The 24,190-nt window shown below is 39.9% G+C and overlaps 1 protein-coding gene across 1 annotated transcript in view; it reads right to left on the bottom strand.

The window, feature by feature from the left end:
* The window catches only part of LOC124273213 (EH domain-binding protein 1-like), a 108,105-nt gene that overhangs the window by 38,764 nt on the left and 45,151 nt on the right, over nt 1-24,190 (bottom strand). The window contains 17 exon segments of the mRNA XM_046708428.1: nt 619-695; nt 698-718; nt 3,204-3,323; nt 4,804-4,892; nt 6,662-6,722; nt 7,431-7,582; nt 9,795-9,839; nt 11,985-12,156; nt 14,415-14,549; nt 16,466-16,561; nt 17,487-17,550; nt 18,184-18,731; nt 18,734-19,066; nt 19,539-19,587; nt 19,725-19,885; nt 20,204-20,276; nt 21,106-21,514. Coding sequence (XP_046564384.1) covers nt 619-695; nt 698-718; nt 3,204-3,323; nt 4,804-4,892; nt 6,662-6,722; nt 7,431-7,582; nt 9,795-9,839; nt 11,985-12,156; nt 14,415-14,549; nt 16,466-16,561; nt 17,487-17,550; nt 18,184-18,731; nt 18,734-19,066; nt 19,539-19,587; nt 19,725-19,885; nt 20,204-20,276; nt 21,106-21,514 — 2,605 coding nt within the window.

Below are 24,190 nucleotides of genomic sequence, written 5' to 3'. Positions count from 1 at the left end.
ACAGTTTACCGCATTTGTGCAAATACACTGTCACTATTGTCAGCGTAATTGTGAGCATACACTTGTTTTTAATATTTACTGCTATCAGCAAACAAAACAATTTTCTCATTGAACAAAACAAAGGATTACTAACCATATATGAAGACATAGTGTACTGTATTTGTGCAACTGCATTGTGAGCACAATTTCTTAATATTTACTGGTATCGAGAAACAAAACAATTTTCTCACTGATTCTTTCACAGCATTACCCGAACAAACAAAAGTGGTGTATTATCATTACTGTCAAACAGATACTTAACACAACAAACTACATTTGAGGACTTTCCCTGCCATAAGCCATACTTTGAAATCTCTCAGGTGTGCATATAAACGTTCAAGTCATATTCATGCCAAGGAAAGTTCCATTAAGTAGCATCTATGTATGCAAATAAGCTCTTCAACAATAATATAGTGTCATTTTGAAAAGGAAATATGATGTGTGGAGCAATTCCTGTAATCAGCAGGGAGGTGGCCAGCCAACATGTGTTAGGAGCAAGCTTGTCCTCAATTCTACACAAGGGGTCTACCCTGGAGTTCATGGTGAGCAAGTGAAAGACACAGCAGCTGAAATACTCACAGTATATTCAGCTGCATCTGCCTACGGATGAGGGCATTCTTCTTGTTGACAAGGAGAAACCAGTCCTGCATCAGCCTCTCTTCCAGGGACTTATTCTTCCCTGGAATACAACACAAAACAAATCTACTCAGTATCATAAATAATGTACCCACTATCATAAATAATGTACCTACTATCATAAATACAGTTCCTATTTCTATCAATATTTTCATCAATAATGTGCCCACTATCATAAATAATGTACCCACTATCATAAACAATGTACCCACTATCATAAATAATGTACCCACTATCATAAATACAGTTCCTATTTTCATAAATAATGTACCCACTATCATAAATAATGTTCCCACTATCATAAATGATGTATGCACTATTATAAATAATGAACGCACTATCATAAATAATGTTCCCACTATCATAAATAATGTTCTTATTCTCATAAATAATGTACCCACTATCATAAATAATGTTCTTATTCTCATAAATAATGTACCCACTATCATAAATAATGCATCCATCCACTATCATAAATGATGTACCCACTATCATAAATGATGTTCCTATTATCATAAATTACTATCATAAATAATGCATCCACTATTATAAATAATGAACGCACTATTATAAATAATGTGCCCACTATCATAAATACAGTTCCTATTTTCATAAATAATGTACCCACTATCATAAATAATGCATCCACTATCATAAATGATGTTCCCACTATCATAAATAATGTACCCACTATCATAAATGATGTACCCACTATCATAAATAATGTACCCACTATCATAAATGATGTACCCACTATCATAAATAATGTTACCACTGTCATAAATAATGTTCCCACTATCATACATAATTAATGTACCCACTATCATAAATGATGTACCCACTATCATAAATAATGTTTCCACTATCCTAATAGAGAATACTACACTTGGTCTCATAACATACGAATTATACGAAACTCGTGACCTTCCTATGGTATCTGACCGAGCGAATTCGTATAATTCGTATGTTATGAGACCGAGTGTGGTATTTTATTTATTACCCACATCTTACAAGCTTTAAATTGACAAAATAGCGTATTTTTGTTATTTTTATGGTTTCAAACCGAAACCGGTTTCATAAAGAGGTTGCGGAAGAATGTTGTTCTGGAGTACACTTTTTGCATGACGTCACACTGAAATGACGTCACTACACCTTGCCCGTCTGGCCCCCTTGGTAACCGACGTCACGATGCATGTCAGCTGTCATCGCCTTGTACAGCCTCCTACATTAAACTACTCCGTAGCACCCCGTTTCTTAGTTTGCAGTTGCTTCACTCGGCTAACATCACTGGTGGAAACTTCGCGTTTATGTTTTTCGACGCATATAATGTCTCAGTTTGACGCCCAATTAAACAACGATAAGGCAACGTTCGCAATGTTTACATTCCCACAATGCATTTAAGTTGTAGAATGAATGAATTCACGTGTTTGTTATGAATGAAAAAGTAGTTCTGTCACAACGTGATCTAATTGAGAGGTCATCGGTTATCCAATCAAATTGTTAGAATCTCAGTTCAAGTCGTTACGACACAGGTCAACGCGATACGACACTCGTGTGACGTACGAGATTAGTATGCAACTACCCATACGTTGACCACGTGGGTAATAAAATGATGTACACACTATCATAAATAATGTGCCCACTATCATACATAATGTACCCACTATCATAAATGATGGACCCACTATCATACATAATGTACCCACTATCATAAATGATGTACCCACTATCATAAATAATGTACCCACTATTATAAATGCTGTACCCACTATCATAAATAATGTTACCACTATCATACATAATGTACCCACTATCATAAATGATGGACCCACTATCATACATAATGTACCCAATATAATAAATGATGTTCCCACTATCATAAATAATGTACCCACTATCATAAATGATGTACCCACTATCATAAATAATGTTACCACTATCATACATAATGTACCCACTATCATAAATGATGGACCCACTATCATACATAATGTACCCAATATAATAAATGATGTTCCCACTATCATACATAATGTACCCACTATCATAAATGATGTACCCACTATCATAAATAATGTACCCACTATTATAAATGCTGTACCCACTATCATAAATAATGTTACCACTATCATACATAATGTACCCACTATCATAAATGATGTACCCACTATCATAAATGATGTACCCACTATCATAAATAATGTTTCCACTATCATAAATAATGTACCCACCATCACAAATAATGTTTCCACTATCATACATAATGTACCCACTATCATAAATGATGTACCCACTATCATATATAATGTATCCACTATCATATATAATGAACCCACTATCATACAATACATTTAGTCTCAACATACACACTACACACAGGCATCTGGTAGAATATGCAGGAACATGCAACTAATGAATTGTGCTACTTCTTATCTTGCTGTCCACACTCAGTCAGCCTACAAATCAGTCACATCTTTACACTCAGTGCCTGCTCTTGGCGGGACTGACTTCAGGGTGGACTTGCTCACCTTTCTCCATGACTTTTGGAGCGACTTCTCGAGCTGGGCAGCCTGCTTGTCTATCTGGCGCTGTTCCCCCTCTAGTGCCTCCATCTCCGCTTTCACATACTGGTTGGCGCTGCGCAGGTCCTGCAACATTCCCAACACCACGGTGGCATCAACACCAGCTGACCATACATGCATGTACAGCCAATACAATTTACTTCGTATGTCACAAACATGTGGTTGATACTATGAGCAACAGACCATATCGTCAGGACATGACGACCTCTAGTCAACCAAACCACTGACCAATAATCATTATGGCTTATTTATCTCTTATTTATTAGAATCAACAATATATCTTGTCAGATATCAACAGAGGTAATGTCGACATTGTTGATTTAGTTATGTGTTTTGTGTATGCGAACACGAGGATCTATGAGCAACCATGTCACTGAGCAAGATTCACAATGACTAAAGGTTGCCAGTTTTATTAATTATCTAAGGACATGAACAGCTAAGTGATCAGTTAAGTGAGCCTAGTTTAATATCTGAATTTCTTATCGGGGGCGGTGGGGTAGTCTAGTGGTTAAAGTGTTCGCTCGTCATGCCGAAGGCCTGGGTTCGATTCCCCACATGGGTACAATGTGTGAAGCCCATTTCTGGTGTCCCCCGCCATGATATTGCTGGAATATTGCTAAAAGCAGCGTAAAACAAAACTCACTCACTCACTGAATTCTTATCATATATAAACAGAAGTTAAGGCAACATTGTTTAGTGGCTATATATTATGATATTAACAGTATCCCACGTCTTGTGCAGTGACATACTGTTTTCTTGCCCACATGTTTGTACAGCTCTGACAAAGACCTGCCTTAAACAAACACACTGGATATTGGGCGTGCATCACATCAAGGGAGATAACCATGGAATACCAAGAGTCAAAGAAACAAGAATCTTGCCAATCTAAGAGCCAGAAAGTATTCAAGTATCATGGTAATTTGGATTTATTCACAAATATAATGTGAGGGAAACAAACTTATGAATGTTCACCATTTGTGACAACACAACATTAATGTCATGTGAGATTACCGGATTTACTAAACTACAATATATATAGCATTGTGGTCATTTATGTTGTTGAAACCGAAAATAATGGGCAAGACGTCCCTTCAAACCTTTAGTGTGTCCCTTGATTAAAATATGATCACAGACAAAAGTCTTAATTCAAAGATGTGGTAGAAACCATGTACCGTATGCAAGGGCTGGCTACCAAAACAGATTGTTGTCATCAATAATATATTCATTGATTATCAATATATATCGGAGAGGTAAATCCAAAAATGAAATAAAAATAGAATCAAAAAGTATCAACATATTTCACATCAATGGTGAGTGGTGACATATTTAGGCATGGACTAATAACAAAAACAACATTCTAAACATAGTTTGGAAGTGGACATGAATATAGGTGGAACTTTGGGTATTGTGTGAGTAAATTCAAACTTGATTTCATCACAATATTATCAATGGTACAATTTCCACATTGGATAATGTTGATATTTCTTTGACATTTCCGATTATTGACTTTTTTAGCCAGCTCTGCTGTATGTGAGTGGAGACTCACCTCGTCTGGAGTAAGATGCAGGTTGAGTTCAGATCCTTCCGAGTCGCCCTCCTCTCCATCACTACCAAGGTTAGCATCATACCCGACTCCTGCCACCAAACACACTGGTCAGTACACACACAGGAGGTTCATAGAGAGAGAGAGAGGGACAAAGATTTAAACCACCACCTATTACAACCTGTGGCTCCTACAAATGTAACATATCAGCCTATTGGTGATTTTTCTTACAATATATGTTCCTAACCATCATAATAATCTGCATATAGGGTACACAGTCATATTGTTGAATTTCAAAATTTCAGAACTTGATTTTTAAAATACAGTGGAAACCTGATAAGTAAAATTTCAAGGGACTCGCCAAAATTGTTTACTTGTCAGGTATTTTACATATCCAAACTTATAAAAACCTGCAAATGACAACCATATGCATGTACATGTATGCATATGTAACAATAAACAACTTATCAGGGCTGGCCTCCAGTTGTCAGTGTATTGTTAACTGCTTGACGCCAGCGAGCTGTAAGTAGGATGTTTGTTTGACTGGAGACTGACACGACTGCCCCTCATGTCGGATTATGTGGTGATCGCTAATTTAGTTATCCAGTCTCTTTTGTTAAGTAATTTACTTCCAGGGACCGTGAGAAGACGTTTAGTTAAGCGGTATTGTTTACGTATCCAAGTTTAGTTAACCGGACTCTAATAGTGATACTAATAGTGTATCGTCATTCGTATGTCTTCATTGTAATAGATCAGATACAACACATGTTTCAAATATATAAGTCTAGACAAATCCCAACACTTCTGATCTTCTAAATGAGTAACTCAGAACCTTTAATCTAACAAACAGATGTTACTCTTATCACTTGAAAAGCATGACAGTAATGACTGCACACATCATCATGGATGTCCTCCTCTAGTCAGCCAGTGAATATACCACAGTGACAAAGCAGCCTCAGTACAGACCCCGAACCAGTTGAAGAGAACCATCTGTCCCAATGTGGCGTGATCACCCCCTAACTAAACCGAGAAACTGTTGGTTCACAATCTCACACTGAACAGACTTCAATGTGGTCCCTGTTATATTATCAGGGGACATTCCTGCTTGACAACTGTACAAGAATCTGTATCAAAATGTTGCACTAAGAATACAAGAAGACAAAGTCATCAATATCCCCCGCAATGGCAAAATACTCTTCATGATTATGTCTACGAGTTATGATTATGTCAAATATTTAGGTGTGTATATAGAAAAGTGGAAGGAGAGTATTGAAAGGATTTTAAAGTTCTGCTCCAGAAAGGAGCACTATCACCAATTTCAGTCTAAGTCAAACTTGTTGCCATGGAAATGCCAAAAATATTTTATTCAGAAATCCAAAACTACCAAAAGGCACCAGTACACCACCAGATCTATCTATGTGCCAAGTTTGGTGAAGAAATAGTGAACGGTTTTAGAGTTCTGCTCCGGAAAAGAGCACTACCACCAATTTCAGTTTTAGTCCAACTTGTTGCCATGGAAATGCCAAAAATATTTTATTCAGAATTCCAAAACTACCAAAAGGCACCAGTACACCACCAGATCCATGTATGTGCCAAGTTTGGTGAAGAAATATTGAACGGTTTTAGAGTTCTGCTCCGGAAAAAACAAATGTGCACGGACGGACGCACGCATGTACGGACTGAGTCCATTTTAATACCCCCCGCAAAACGCCTTGAGGGGGATAAAAAAACAGAAGTCGTTATTCATAAAGTTTACAGTATTGTACTTCCCAACTTCTAAAATGATACTCAAGAAGATACCTCCATCCACCTTCATATACAAACTACCACAACTAAACAACATCTTATGTAAAGCATTTACCTTGATCTCCAGTAGATACCCGGTCCACCACTTCATTCTCACGATCAAAGGGGTTACTTCTCTGTAAAACATATACAGGTAATCATACTAACAAAGCTAGCAATAGCTATCAGTGACTACTGTCACAACCAGACACAGGGCTCCAGAGACACAGAGTATTTATTCCCATGTTATCGTCCACTTCAAGGATAGTTAGCTGTCTTTGACCATTGTCCATGAATACTTAATCACTGCAGTATAACTCATGCATATGTGTTGTCAAGTAGGATGTGCATGACAAAAAATGTACCAAGCTGGAAAAGCTACATTGTGTAATTATTTGGGCTGTTATGATTCACTCAAGTATTCGGTGAACTGAATTTAATTCATTATTAGCCATCACTAGAATCAAATATTCATGAATTTCATGAATTTAAAAAGGAGTAGGTTTTCTTGCATTGGGAATTATTTATCAGAACGAGAGATGCAAATGCAATCTATCCAAGGCAGGCAACAAACACTATCAACATGGTCAAAACATATCAAATAATTATTTAGTTATAATTTCACTAAATATAATGACTTGTTATCGTACTTACTATTCATATTCGATAACCAGTATTCATGATGCGTATTATATTCGGGTCATAGTTGATACTACCGGGTTGCCAAATGTCTTTATGAATGTACATATCTTTTCTGGAACAGGTATTAGAGTTGAAACTTTCACTTGTATAGATCCCTGAAGCAATAAGATATCCTAGCCATCCCCTAACGAATCTAGTGTTACCTGTTCCACTTCGGGTGTCCGTCTTCTCTCCTCAGAATCAGCAGAACCATTCGTGGACAGACCAACAGACAGGTTGGGCTTGGCCAGGGTGATCTTCTTCAGCTTGACATCAGTGGATTTGTTTTCCTCATCCCCTGAAGAGTGGCGGCGTTCTGCATTGGACATTATCAGAGTCACACTTTGCCATAAGGGTTTGGAGTGTGCTACTTTGTGCATGTGTTGTTTAATGCTGCACTTGGCAATAGCCTAGTTATATGACACCAGCCTCTAAATAACTGAGTCTGGACCAGATAACTCAGTGAATGATATTGTGATCGACCATACTCGTCAGGGGATGATGACACACCATCAACCAAACCATCTAGCCTAATTGCCCGATCAGTTGCCTCATCCGACCAGCATAACAATGGACCCGATTTAACTTTGAAATAATGTATGACTTATTCACATTTTCATACAAAATTGTGCAAAAATATTCATCACAGCTCAGTTCTTAGTACTTTCAACTTGAAACTGCAATCAATATGCACTTTATAACAGAATATAATTGTACACAGTTATGATTAAAATTCATGATTTGCATATACATCTAATAGTCTTCAAGGCTGTTTTACTCCCAGTGATGTAAACAAGATCTGAGGGGATGACCTGAAGTGGTCGCTAGTCATGAAAATGCAGGTTCAATTCCCCAAATGGATCCATACAATATGTTAGGCCCATTTCTGGTGTCACTTTCATGAGGTAGCTGGAATATTGCTAAAAGCAGCATGAAGCCTTACTCACCGCCGTACAAGACCTGAAGGTTATCTACACACGTTACTGCCAACAATATTTTTCAGTACCCTCTGTATTCCACAGACATTTAATGGCATGACTAATACTAATGGGGCCCAGGACTAGCTGGTTGAGGCAACTTGAGTGATCAAACCACAGCAACTACAGTACTATACAATCCTCACAGATCTATCATTCTTTGTGACAGTAGATTGGGTGAAGACATTTCTTCACTGTACATATATCTGTAACATGTATCTGACTTGAGGCTTGGGAATGTTGGTTGGTGGTTTGTTTTGTTTAACACCGCACTCAGCAATATTCCAGCTATATGATGGCATATAATTGAGGCTGGGCCAGACAATCCAGTGAGCATCGACATGACAATTGGGATACAATGACATGTGTCAACCAAATCAGAAATCCTGACCACCCGATCTCATTAATCGCCTCTTACGACAAGCATAGGTAGCTGAAGACCAATACTAACCAGGATCTTCATGGGTGGCTTGGGAGTGGTTTAGAGCACAAACTGTCATACCAGAAGTGTAACTATGACACACTGATGGTAAGGCACACAGTGAGAGGAGCATGCATGTAGGTGAGAACAGAGACGAGGCAGATAGAGTCAGTATACATCAACAACTTATCACAGGACATCACTGTCCAACATTATAGAGAAAGCAGTCCTCAATCACAGAGAAAGCATTCAGGAGAAAAATGCACATCTTATTTGTTCAGCAATTAAGCTTCATCAGTGTTTGAAATTAAGTGATGTCATTGGGTCCTTGAGGTATTCTATAGTATTTGAATATAGGGACCCTCTAAATCTTCAAGACTGAGCTTATGACAAGGACACAGTATTTAAAAAGAAACTCCCAGGCTGCCATCAGGACCCACATAATTTAGAAACTGCAGGTACTGACTAAACTCTTCAAGACCTCTTTTAAGAAACTGCAGCCTATTGTGAAATATAAGTAGACACATAAACTTATTGTGGTCCATAAAGACCTGTACAAACTACAGGCCTGCCATGAGGTCTACTGGTATGGGTCTATTGGCAGACACTTCTTTCAAAGACAGCAAGGATCCCTGACTTTCATGCTTTACTTCAAACACTGATCAAGAACGGCTATGGAAGGAACACAAGAGTGACCCTTCCTGCTCATGCATCAGACTCAGGCAAATTTGGAAGAACTGTCCAGAACACGTGCACAAAGTGCAAGTTGTACACACAAAAATATCAAAGATCTGTTCTTCTTCAAAGAATATGAAGACATGCAACTTTCATGTGTAACTATTTCTACATTTCTTTGATGGGCATTTTAGAAGTTGAGTTGATGAAGAATGATGACAATTTTTATGGATATACAACTTCTTTTATTCTGCGAAGGGCGACGTTTCATCATAGATTCTAATGTCGTTGTCAAGCACTTTTATATGTAATTATTTCTACATTGTTTGTAACAACAGTTCAGGGCACAAAGTTTCCCTGAAACTGCTACAAACAAATGAAAGAGCTTGTCCATGAAACAGTGCTGCCTGTGTCTGATGTAAGGGTCACCTACAGCAGAGAACGTAGCTACCTACCAATGTAGTGCACTCTGGGAGCAAGGCGGTACGCCTTGATGGAAACTGCCATGCACACAAAATCAAAGTTCAGCCACATGTCGTACAACAAAGAAGCAAAACAATTAGTGCAATAAATTAACAACTAGTACAGTGATTAAGAGAATGCTTTAAAAACACAAAGAACTTAAGAATAAAAGTACACATGAAACAGTAAATATAAGTAAACTGTATGTGTGTTGAGGTGTGTTTTATGAATACAATGTAAATCTTTTCCTCTTTAACTTTCTTTCATAAAACAGTAGATGTCAGTTATCATTAAAAAGGAACATGAGTTGCCACGTCATAGTCAGTTAGTGAGTTTAGTTTTAGGCCGTACTCAGCAATATTCAAACTATATGGCGGCGGTCTGTAAATAATCAAGTCTTGACCAGACAATCCAGTGATCAACATCATGAGCATCGATCTACCAAACTGGGATATGATGATATGTGGCAACCAAGTCAGCGAGCCTGACCACCTGATCCCGTTAGTTGCCTTTTACAACATGCATGGGTTACAGAAGATCAATTCTAACCTGGGTCTTCACAGGTAGGCCCAGTCATAAAGCACTGTTAATCACAGAGCTATGTCCCTTAGTAATGCCAGGATCTGATGACCATGGGCATTCAAAGATGTTGTTTGTTTTTTGACCCCACATCCATCAATAGAAAAATTTAGACCTGTGACCAGGTGAGCTACTCAGAGAGGTGTACAAGCTTGTCATGCTCAGTGCTTGTGAATGATATTATAAGCAACATAAATAAAGCCTTATTAAAGGGATCACATGGTTCCTTTGTTAATATTTCTTTCAGTTGCAGACTGTGCATTAAGACTGGAAATCAGAGCTTCATGCTGTACTATATAAAGATAACAACATCAACAGCAACAACATCAACTTCACAACATCAGCATTTATATGTACATACATACATACATACATACATGTATATACCACACAACAAACTGTCACAGAAGCCTTATTTCTTCATGAAACTATAGTCTGTCATGGCTGTGATGATTAACTATAGTAATATGAAAAATGTGTGGTCTCTAACTTCTTTTGAGCAGTATATGCTGTGAAACCCTGATTGTCCAGACACTATCATTACCAAAGAAATGATCCATTATCTGATAAATATCATTCTGATTAACAATCCATAAATTTCATCCATTCAATACACATGGATACTGCCAATAGTATTTGTTGGAATGGGTTGAATCTGGTTTATTATATTTTTTGTTTTGCTGTTATCAAAAACATTTCAGCTCTACGTTAACTGCCTGTAAATAATCGACATAGGAAAGTGTAAAGCAACGATTGATAGCATGGGCATCAATCCACAGAAACAAGGAATGATTTGATTTGGTTTGGTTTGATGTATTATACTACACTCAGCAATATTCCAGCTATATGGTGGCGGTCAGTAAATAATCAAGTCTGGAACAGACAAACCAGTGATCAACAGCATGAGTATCAATCTACGCAAATGGGATACGATGACATGACTCAACCAAGTCAACAAGCCTGACCACCTGATCTCATTAGTCACCTCTTACGACAAGCATGGGTTACTGAAGACAAATTCTAACCTGGACCTTCAAGGGTAACAAGGAATGATGACACTAAATCAACCAAGTCACATAGCCTGACCACATTTCATTAAGTCGCCCAGTTGGATCAGCACAGCGGCTGTAGACTATTTATGTTTCTGTATCACCACATATCAGATTAGACCCGTGAAGATCCGGGGTAGAATAGGTTTTCAGCAACCTATGTGCTTGCCATAAAAGGCGACTATGCTTGTCGTAAGAGGCGACTAACGGGATCGGGTGGTCAGTTTTGCTGACTTGGTTGACACATGTCATCGGTTCCCAATTGCGCAGATTGATGCTCATGCTGTTGATCACTGGATTGTCAGGTCCATACTCGATTATTTACAGACCGCCGCCATATAGCTGGGATATTGCTGAGTGGCGTGAAACTGAAACTGAACTCACTCACTCACATATCAGACTATCAGGGAATGGACAATCAGGATTTCACTGTACACCTGCCTGAGCTAGACAGACACACACACAGAGTATACAGGGGCTTTACAACATCAGGGTCAAATTGACATGATGGAGGCCGTCCCCACCTGGGGTCCCACCACTGCAAGCTTAACCTACCTGGCTCAGTTGTGGATGGTTTCAGTACTTTTGTGGTGCTGTCTGGCTCCCCTGATTTTGAATCTGTGCTACTCTGGCGGTCAAATGATGGCTCAGGACTTCCAATACCCGCTCTGGCTTCAGCAATCAACTTCCTTGCTCGTTCTCGTAAGAGCTTCTGTCGATCCTCATCCTGCAGATCATGAAAATTCTCCACAAATGTTACTCGTTTCACATAGGTTTGATCCATATGAAATATAGTTATATTCACTGTTGATACAAAATGCATTATATGCTTATATGGATTACATTTGAAACACATCAAATCATGCTTGACAGATATTTGTTTTTAACATACAAGCAGTATTTATTCTATATTGTATGAATACATGAAATCTTACATATAAGTATTTCATATCAATTGTATACTGTACATAAATGTATATGAGCATAAACATTATTTTTGTAGCTAAAAAGAATTGATATAAGAAATTTATGGACGGAGATGGGAAAATACATTGTGATGCTGGCAAAGCAAATGTGCAATGTGATGACTATGAGAACAGCCACCAAATTTGTGATAGAAACACTGGAAGGCTAATGATGGACACTCTTCTACAGCATACAAAATCTCTAACCTACTGAAACTGAATACAGATACACCTATATACCTGGTGCATCCCAACTACATCAAGTTCATGGGGGATATCAGGAAGGTTAATTAGACCCCTCAACAGCTGTCCCCTAATTTCTGTGTGCCCTGAACCTTTATCATCCTGCCTCACATGTATCCCATCCAGGTCCCTTCATAAATCAACACACTTTCAACTATCATCACCTACATGTTGTCTCTGACAACACCCACCCACCCACTTTCCCAAGTCATGACCAACACCCACTCACTAACCCATACCATGGCACCACCCTCTTTCTATCACGTCATGCCCCCATTCACCCACCCACTAACTCAAGCCACGCCACCACCTTCCCCCTAGCAAAAGCCATGCCACCACCTTCCCCCAAGCCCAAGCAATGCCACCACCTTCTCCCTAGCCCAAGCAATGTCACCACCTTCCCCAAAGCCCAAGCCATGCCACCACCTTCCCCCTAGCCCAAGCCATGCCACCACCTTCCCCCAAGCCCAAGCAATGCCACCACTTTCCCCAAGCCCAAGTCCTGCCACCACCTTCCCCCTAGCCCAAGCCATGCCACCACCTTCCCCCAAGTCCAAGCCATGTCACCACCTTCCCCCAAGCCCAAGTCATGTCAACACCTTCCCTCTAGCCCAAGCCATGCCACCACCTTCCCCAAGCCCAAGGCATGTCACCACCTTCCCCCAAGCCCAAGTCCTGCCACCACCTTCCCCCTAGCCCAAGCAATGCCACCACCTTCCCCCAAGCCCAAGCCATGTCACCACCTTCCCCCAAGCCCAAGTCATGTCAACACCTTCCCTCTAGCCCAAGTCATGTCAACACCTTCCCTCTAGCCCAAGCCATGCCACCACCTTCCCCCAAGCCCAAGGCATGTCACCACCTTCCCCCAAGCCCAAGTCATGTCACCACCTTCCCCCAAGCTCAAGCCATGCCACCACCTTCTCCCTAGCCCAAGCAATGACACCACCTTCCCTCTAGCCCAAGTCCTGCCACCACCTTCCCCCTAGCCCAAGCAATGCCACCACCTTCCCCCAAGTCCAAGCCATGTCACCACCTTCCCCCAAGCCCAAGTCATGTCAACACCTTCCCTCTAGCCCAAGCCATGCCACCACCTTTTCCCTAAGCCCAAGGCATGTCACCACCTTCCCCAAGCCCAAGTCCTGCCACCACCTTCCCCCCCTAGCCCAAGCAATGCCACCACCTTCCCCCCAAGCCCAAGCCCAATGTCACCAAGTCATTCCCCAAGCCCAAGTCCTGCCACCACCTTCCCCAAGCCCAAGTCATGTCACCACCTTCCCCTAGCCCAAGCCATGCCACCACCTTCTCCCTAGCCCAAGTCATGTCACCACCTTCCCCCAAGCCCAAGCCATGCCACCACCTTCTCCCAAGCCCAAGTCCTGCCACCACCTTCCCCCTAGCCCAAGCAATGCTATCACCTTCCCCTAGCCCAAGCAATGACACCACCTTCCCCCTTGCCCAAGCAATGCCACCACATTCCCCCTAGCCCAAGCAATGCCACCACCTTCTCCCTAGCCCAAGCCATGCCACCACATTCCTCCTATCCCAAAAGCTGCCCGACCCTCATACTATCCCCAGTTAGTCCCTTTCTCATTTGTCCAAATCCATGCTACCAATCTTCCACTAACCTAAGTTATCCCATCCCCTTCCAAACCAAGTCATGCCCCAACCCTTCCTCGCCCAAATGCCCCACACCCCATCCTAGCTAAGTCATGCCCCACTCCCCCCCAAGCCCAAGTCTTGCCCCAACCCCTTCCTAGCCCAAGTCATGCCTAGGCACCTTGGCATCCTCCTGCTCCGCCCCGGGAGCTGATTCAGTCGATACTGACTTCTTCAGGGTGGCTTCACGCCTGGCCTGTTCCAGTAATTGTCTAGCACGCTCTTTGAGCTCCTCGTGTCGAGACTTGGGACGAGACTAACGGAAATGCAGGCAAAGGAAGGAAAGAAACCAGAAAACAAAATCAGACCAAACAAAAGTTAGTACCTCTACAGTTAACAGAAGAAATTCAAATCATTGATTAAATCAAGACTGTAAATGACAATGTATACTCTGACAGACAATATAAAAGACAATCTCCACGCAGTTCGCTTTTTGAAATGACTACTGTTGAAGACCATTTTGACAGTAATGTCTTCATCCAAAAGTAAACAATCTGATCTGAATATCATACATTGAATCAGGAAATAAATAGTCATGGAATTATCAGAATAGTCTTAACTCAACCATTGGCATCCGCCAAGTTTCCAAATGGCAAATTGTCATATAAACATCAGATAAAATGTGTGTTTCTTTTAACCTTGAAAGATCTTCCATTTATCATATTAAAGGTAACAATAGGATTTTCAGAACATGTTTCTATCTAGGGAACACTTTCAGAGCACACTCGCTAACACACACACACACACACACACACACATTAATGCAAATGCAAGCAGCTGAAGGATATATAAGAACTAATTCTGTCGGAGTATAACATTGCTATTTACAAGTCCATATATCATGTAAAAGTGACAGTGAAACACAAACAAGATATTTCAAACACTGCAAATAAATGTCAAATGTATGTATGTGCGCTAGTCAAACACAACAGTATAAATAGTTTAAAATATGTCAGTGTAATAAATTATTATCCCAAATATATCTAAGGTAAGTAATTGACTGTTGTTTCATGGCACAGTCAGCTATATTGCAGCTACCGTAGATCACAGCCGTCTGTAAAGATGCAGATCAAACAAACCGCCCTGTCACATACTGTGAAATTGCAACCCTCATTTTTGTCGATAATTACAACAATTATAAGGCCTGACAAATTCTCCATTACTTGGAATGGTGATTGATTTGTAAATGTCTGCTAACCTGCCACATAGGATGAGCTCTGAGTGAGTGCAAGAGTGGATTTTAAGCATAATTTAGCAATATGCCATCAATATCGTATTGGGGGCATAAAATACAGTAAACCCACAATATACTCTTGTGGAGAATTGAACCTGAGCCTTAAGCATGGTGAACAAATGCTTTAACCATTAGGCTACCCCAATGCCCTGATAAAGTTCTGAAGTCAATGGGGACTTGCATGTACGCAGCATCATATTGTGCAAGCATAAAGAAACAGTCTAGCTTGTTGGGATGTGTCTCAATGTGACTATATGTGATGGACATGATGCAACAACAGAGTATAGACTAAGCTAATAGAGAAAATAAATAAGATAATAAAATACTTAATTCATAGTTACTCATAACATATGAAAATCAATATTTTAAAAACATATTGTCTACAGAATTTGATGCATAATTGTGATAACAGTACATGCATACAAAATCATCTGATTAACTGGATGATGGCTTAAGACTGATAGGTGTGTATGAGGGGGGCAAACAGGGACTCATTCAGGAATTACCCTTGATAAGATGATAATATAGTGTGCCAAATCAGGCAATGTCACAAATCTTCTACAAACTTTTATTGCTAAGCACTGAAGAATATAAATCAAATTTCCAGTTTTGTGTTCTGTGATGCAAAATTCATCATGGTATCACAGCCTGGGGATAAGCAAATTCTTTCATATTACTGTAATTAATTTACTATGAGAGATAAAATACAGGTATATCAAAGAATCAGCTGATCCTTACATTTTCTGAGTAGTATAGATAATATTCTCATTGGGAATACTCAAATGACAAAAGATGTTGTTCAAGCCTTAATAAATCCCTGTAAAGTACCCTGTTCCAAATATCGGTACTCTCAGACTATCACTGAACCTTTAGGATGGATATAAGAGGATGAGGAACACTGCAGGCCATATAGGACATCTGTATAGGACAATACTCACATCACTGGTACAGACCGCAGGACCAGGTGGGCTACCTGCCTCCTGTGTGGCAGTGATGTCTGTCGGAGACGTAGGCAGGTTGCGTCTCTTTACAACCTGAAACAGAATAACATTTAGTGGAGTTTTTAACAGGAAGGTCCTAACGGATAGAATGAACAAAGAATAATCTGTGTTTGGTAACAAATTTGGGGGCTTTCTGCTTGTGAGTGTCAGTGTAAATAGCATTAAAACAACAATTTAGACAGGAAACATGTTTTCTGTTTAAAAATTTGTTTATAACCCGAAATTTGAGTTGTTTCCTTTGCTAAGGGTGTTACTAGATTGCTTCTCCACAACATCAGACTGGCACAATGTTGTAACTATGTAATTATACATCATATGGGAGTCTTTGAATGAGTGAGTGAATCATGTTGAAGGTCCAGCTAATTAATGTTTAAAACCAACAAATGTGTACTGCAATTAACTATACATACATCGCAACAATGTCACTTGAAGCCTGATGTTTTAGCTGACAGTATCATGAGGGGCCTTGGTAAACTGACAAAAGTTACAAGTTTTAACTGTCACAGTGTAACTTCCTTGACAACAACATTAGAATCTATGGCGAAATGCCCCCTTTCACAGAATAAAAGTATGTCAATAAAACTTGTCATCATTCTTCATCACCTCAACTTCTAAAATGCCGATCAAGTAAGTTCTTTTGAGCAGTATATAATAGGGTGAGTGAGTGTTTTATGCTGGAATCAGCACTATTCTTGCTATATAATCGTGACATATAATGTTCTCAAATCCTGACGGGGATGGAAGATATACCAAAGGATAAGAGACACATCAATCAGATTCACTATTTGCCATCAATATTGAAAAACCCCGGATAAGATTCACTTCTAGACATAAAGTGTCCAGTAACTTTGTTCTATCACCAGCTGCAGGATTGCTTTACATTCTTCACATTATATATCCATTTTACTAACACCTAAGAGCTATAGGTGATGTCTTCCTATTGAACACAGAAACCTACTGGTGGTGGCTGTTTCTCTGGTGTTGGACTTGAGAGGCCACTAATATCCACTGGGATCTTCTTCCTGACAGCAGAGAGCAGAAAGAGAAAATGTTATGATGTATATCACTTTCCTGGTAGAAAGAAAGAGGGCAAAAGTCCCTAATCACCAATTGTCTAACTCTGCTAGTTCTGCAGTATCATGTTCCACCAATCACTCTATGACAACTCATCTTAATCTTCCAGGCATGTGACTGGGGATGATAAAAAAGACAGTTAGTCCTGGAGTGGGCATGCATAAGCCGCAAGCCCCCAACCAGGTCTATAGTAGAGCCCTGGTAAAAAAAAGATGGAGCTCTGATCTTTAGCCTAGAAATATATGTTATATATATGCCTACCCTTCCAACAAACACTCAACCCTCTACTCTCACATCTATGGTATAGTTACAGATCTCTGACTCCCAACATCTTTAAGATCATCACACATACTTTCATCACACTCTTTCTAATTCCCAGACTGCCAAAGCTCGGCACATCACTCTTCCTGCTCTCCTTCTTGAACCTACTTACCTTGTCGCTATTTGGCAGAAATAATGCTGTTATATTTTAACAAACTCACTAACCTACTGTCAAAATTACATTTGCATGCATTCTGGTTCCCAGAGTTTTCCCTTTAGTCTTTCTGCCCATCTCACTTAGCCCGTCCCACCTCACTCACCTCTCTGCCGGGACAGGGACCGAGACTGGGACAAGGACTGGAACTGAGACTGGTTCTGGTTCTGGTTCTGGTTCTGGTACAGGCTCAGGTTCCTGCTCAGCACCATTCACTTGTTCCTCCTCCTGAGCTTGATCCGTTTCAACATAGCTGCTGGAGAAGGGGTTGGATGGATCATCTTCTTCCTCATCCTCCTCATCAGAGTCAAACGGATTGTACAGCTGCTTTCTTGTCATCAGCATTGGTTTATCTGAATCGGACTTCTGGGGTGGAGTAGGTGCCCGGCGCTTCTTCTGCTTTGGTGGAACTGGTGCACGCCGTTTCTTATAATGAATCTTCTTGGCACTGGCAGGAGAGGCTGATGATTCCCGGGACAAATCCTTTGCTGGAGAAGCTGAGCTACGGTCTGACTCAACACTTGCTGAGTCTCGAGAACTGTTGGAATTTCGTGAGCTGTCATCCTTAGGAACAGTGTCTCTGTTCAGCTCCATGCTGGTCCTCGATGTCCTATTCTCACTGCTCACAGGCTCATGCCTCAGCTCTACATCACCACCATTAACTGTAACTGTTTCACTCTCCCTATTAGCCACATCAAAGTCCTTGATCTTGTCTGGAGACTGAGGGTAAGGATTTTCTTTGGTGAATGTTTGCCATACATCTCCTCTGATATTCTCTGGTCAGTGACTTCATCGTGTTCCCCACACGTGTAGGTGCTCTCGCTGGTGCTCATGCCAATCTGCTGCACCTCAAGCGTCTGACCTGTGAAGTACGCACGTAGCTGGTGCAGGTATGTCATCACACACAGTTTGTCTGGCACCGCAAGTAGCACCATATCAGATGGCTCAATCACTTTGGGGATTCCAAGTTTGGCAGCTGAGTCAAATGCCTGAAATAAATGACATCTACCTAACAACCAGTCAAAAATAAAACTCTACATTCTTTGAGTGAGTGAGTATGGTTTTACGCCACTTTAATCAATATTCCATCAATATCACGGCGGGGAACACCAGACATGGGCTTCACACATTGTACCCATGTGGAGAATCGAACCCGGGTCTTCGGTGTTGAGTGAATGCTTTAACCACTAGGCTAGCCCACCGCCCCAAAACTCTACATTCAGAACTCCAAACGATCATTATCTGTGCAACTCTCAAGCAGGTCAAGAACATGGCATGGTACGGAATATCTCAGAACTTCCTAGATGCACTTTATTTTTGTGAATGACCTGAAGGCTTCTGAATGATTAAATACAGGCAAAATATGTGAAACAATCACAGCTCATTACTTCAGAAAAGTTTATGTGAAACATCAAAGATGCATCTTAAACCAAGTTAATTGTTATGTCACAACATACTTACTATTTTGTTGTTACCCTTTATATTATGCGGTGCTAAAGACGCAAAATCACTGGAAGTAGAAAGTGTTCATCATGAATAACATACACACTAGTATGACTGAAGATACAAATTCATAAAGTTCAGTTTTAGATGGCAAAATTAAATTTACGAAGATGCTGATTTTCACGGAACATGAGATGGACTCACATGAGATCTGGTCGAAAGTGGTGGATTATTGCACAAAATGCCATCCCGTTTCTCCATGATGTTGTCAGGTTGGTGATCTTCACTCCTCGATAACCACTGGTGACCTCCTGGCACCATGACAACAGGTCCTGCGACAGGTTGCCAGGGCTGGTTGCCTCCATCTGTAAAACAGTTATCTCCCTTTCAGTCACTCACTCCAGGGAGTAAAGAACTTCATCCAACAAGATCGACTACAGCACCACATGGTTAACGTGTAGGTGACTGGGATATATTGGTACAGTCAGCCATAAAGACAAACGGATCAAAATTATTTCCCTTAGTTCTTAGAAAAATTTGAATTACTGATAAAAACAGTGCAAAAGAAATAATCTTACACAAACTTATTTAATGACTGCAATTTCAGATGTCTTCATCATCAACAAACATACTGCAACACCAAAAGAGTATTTTAATTTCAGAGTAAATTTGAAATAACATACCAGACTCGTCTCCCCTTCAGGAGTCTGTGAGAAGGTGCTGACATTGGCAGAAGATATTTCTGAAAGTGAAGACCTGCAACAAAGAAGTCACTTCAATCAGAAGCATTCCATCTACATGTATACAGTTAAAAGTGATATATTTCACTGTACAGAGCAGCATCACTTGGGCATGCAAGAAACCTACGATCTTGGGCTTGAATTGTGGTTAACCCCATTTGTGTACCATTACCAAAGTGGAAAACATTTGAGACCTGTTTCACGTTGGGCTTTCTCTCACATTACACAGAGAACTAGTGTTGGGAATTGGTTAAAATGTCATAATTGATGATTGGTTCATTACTACAGATCAATCATCGAAAATAATTGGTTAGTATTATTTATGAAATTTGTTGATGCACATAAAAATAAGGGGAAAAATGTTGTTCTTTGGGGGTTTTTTGGCAAAATTTCACATCTTTAAAGGATGACTAGTATGTAAGGAACATAAATTTCTTGGAATCTTTAAGATAAATTCAATCATGACTTGAAATGAGCTTGTAGTGCTTATGAAATGTAACAGACAAAACCAACCATGTGAAAAATATTGTTAATGAAAACAAGTGCTCCAGAATTGTTTGTGTTCGATTATGAGAAATTATGATCGATTGCTTGGTCGTTTAGTCACTATGACCAATCTTCGATTATTTCAATTAATTGGACCACCACTACAGAGAACTAGAATATTTAATTGTTCAAAGCATCATATAACCCAACTGACTGACCCACTGTGTGTATCCATCAGGTTGTGATTGTAGGATAGATAAATGACCACTGATGCCAAATCTTTTTCACTCCAATAAAAAACTAAATTAATTACATCTTACGTTCTTGCAACTACTCCGTACCAGCTGACAACACCTTACCTTGTCGAGACATCTAGTGTGGAGTTGAGTGATTCATCCAGTGGAGGTGGAGGAGTTATGGCCCTTGTTGGAGGCTTCTCTTCTTCTGGTGTAGATGGCGGTGTGCCTTCATATATTGGCCGATCCGTAGGAGATAATGACTTGCTCATTTTCAGAGTCATTGAGGATTTCTTCTTTGCTCCATGTTTGCTGGCATCCTTGTGAGACAGGGAAGCAGGGAGAGTCCTGTACTTCAGCTGATCTCCCTGGCTGGCACCAGACTGTTTGGATATACTAGCACTATCAAGTTTCCTGAAAATGTCCTCATCTGTTTGGTGACTGACTTCTTCTGACTTTTCACTTGAGTCCTCGAATGGATTAACAGTTTTTTTCTCCTTTTTGTCTTCAGTTTTCTTAAACACTGGCTCAACTAAAGAAAACAAAATGTTAACACTGAATAAAAAAGAAATCTCAGACAAGATCAATAAATATGTATACAATGACAAATGAAAGAGATATAGGTAACATATTCTTAATGACAGTAGAAATTACCACAGATATTTCCCTGCTCATTATTTAGGCACTTGTGACTTAATCTCAGACCAGCTACATAAAATGTTGACACAATGATGCTATCTTATTGCTGGAGATTATTGATGTCATTCTACAACAACGGTTCTCTAGGATGGCAGTTGTGAACAGTATATTTTTCTATGGGGATCTTGAACGGTTTAAATAATAATGAATGATAAAGAAATTACTACACTCCGTGTTCGTCATACTGATTTTACTAAACGTATGAAAGAATTCATGTATTACCCACAACCTTACTCTGGAACTCAAGAATTCTAACGCTCATCTCATTAAAAAATCATTATGAAAGATGCCTAATAAATCATCTCTATGAATGTTAAAAAAACTTGTATAGTTTACTTGATATTTCCCCTTCAACCACTGTTACTTGCAGACACATTGGGGTTAAAGTAGTCTGTCTCACAGTCCCTGAACTACATTATTTTCCCTGCTGCCTAGCTCTCTCTGCAATGCTAAAGCCCTAAATGAAGCAAGTCTTTTGAATCTCTGGTCTCCCTGGGGCGCCTTTTCAATTTATATGGGTTTGTTTGTTACTATCAAAATTATATATTCAGAGACTAAGCGTTAGTCCAGGGATGAGATTGCTGTTGACCAAACACCAAACTGTGACAACAGACACACAGGGGCTTGTACGCTTAAAACTGCCATCAAGGTATGTACTGTCACTAACGCCAGTAACGGGGTCTTATATATATAGTGATAAGACCCTGTTAGTGACAGTACATACCTTGATGGCAGTTTTAGTGTTACAAGCCCCTGTGAACAGGCACACAAGAACCAGCAACAACATTGTCCAGCTGCATCTACTCTAAAGGGTGAGTGAGTGAGTATGGTTTTACTCCGCTTTTAGCAATATTCCAGCAATATCACGGCAGGGGGACACCAGAAATGAGCTTCACACATTGTACCCATGTGGGGATCTAAAGGAGTGGGTGAGTATTATTTTGTTGTTGCTACTACCACCCAAGTTCCAGCAATATGACTCAAAGGACAGGTTTTCCTTGACAATAATAACCTACACAATGAGAATCCTTACTCACATACATGGTCAGAAACACTACCATAGTCAGGTCCCAGACAGGGGATCAAACTGGTCAGCTGTGATCCCCACTGTCTGGTGGAGAGTATGTAAACATGCTTAAAGGACGATATTCGGTCCCATGTCTACAGCAAGAGTAACCAATAATTCCGAAATTAAGGATATCCAATTTTATGTTGATGAAATAAATTGTTAAGTCATAGCTAAGGTAATGGCTTTGTAGAAGTGACAGGTATTTCACTGATAACAGTGCCAATCTACAAATGATAAAGAAGAAGAAACTTTAATTTAAATTACTACCAAAATGAAATAATAATATTCAAAGTCAAAAGACCTCTGAATTTAAGTATGTATAAAAATCCATTGAAGTAACTTAGGACAGGGGCCCATGTCACAAATCGATCAAAGTGCTACGACCTTCGTAAGTCTATGTTAAAGTATGGGAATTACGATCACTTTAGCGCTACAAATGCTTTGTGGAACAGGGCCCTGATTCCCTATTAGCTTCTGAAGGGACTTAAAGTGGAATCCAAGATTTATCCCTGATTCAGACTGGCAGATAATGCTGGATTTTGCTGTAGTTGCCTGCCAACTACTATTCCTACACAGCAGCCATTATTAGTGGACAAATCACAAGCTTTAGGACAGGGTCAGCACTGGTATCACTACTGGGAGTGTGAAATCAGGACTCAACTGTAGAAATACACCTGGACAGTTTCATTATTCTTTACAATTATGTCACCCCAGATAATACAGAATATTACATCTCCCATCTGTCATGATAAATACCCTGGACCAGTTCATCACTGGGGCTTCAAGTTCAGTTTGATTGATTTGAGTGAGTTTGGTTTTACGCCTCACTCATCAATATTCTAGCTATATGGCGGTGGTCTGTAAATAATTGAGTCTGAACCAGACAATCCAGTGATCAACAGCATGAGCATCAATCATACGCAACTAGGTTACGATGACCACCCGCCTCTTACGACAAGCATGGGTTGCTGAAGATCAATTCTAACCCAGATCTTCACACGTTAGTTTGATTGAAATGATACTGTAAATACATATTCAGAAAAGGTACAACCATTTTTTGGTGGTTGGAACAAGTGGTGATATCACCAGCACTTGATTCAACTTTTCGTGTGTGGTCTCAAAGTGAGATGTCTTGCAGCAAAGGTTTTTTTCTCTCTCTTTCTAGTACACAATATGCATCTTTTCTATCTTCAAAATCATTTATAATATTTTTCTGATCAAATACACTGACTCTCATGTAAGGCTATGGTATTAAAGGCAGATATACACTGAAACTCCTGTTTGGATGAGGAAGTTTAAGTTTAAGTCGCTGATCAGGGAGATGAAGCAGATGACATCACTTCCAAAGTGAAGCTACAGTGGTAAAGGAATCCAGGGTATTTAAACTAACAGAATGAAGATACAATTCCCTGTATCACTGGGGATGCAACAAAGTGTCCA

This window comes from Haliotis rubra, unplaced genomic scaffold, assembly GCF_003918875.1.
Source record: "Haliotis rubra isolate DU_JTF1 unplaced genomic scaffold, ASM391887v1 Scf178, whole genome shotgun sequence".
In the NCBI taxonomy this organism is placed as follows: Eukaryota; Metazoa; Mollusca; class Gastropoda; order Lepetellida; family Haliotidae; genus Haliotis; species Haliotis rubra.
Note: the sequence above shows the minus strand (reverse complement) of the source record. Positions and strands in the feature narration are given on the sequence as shown.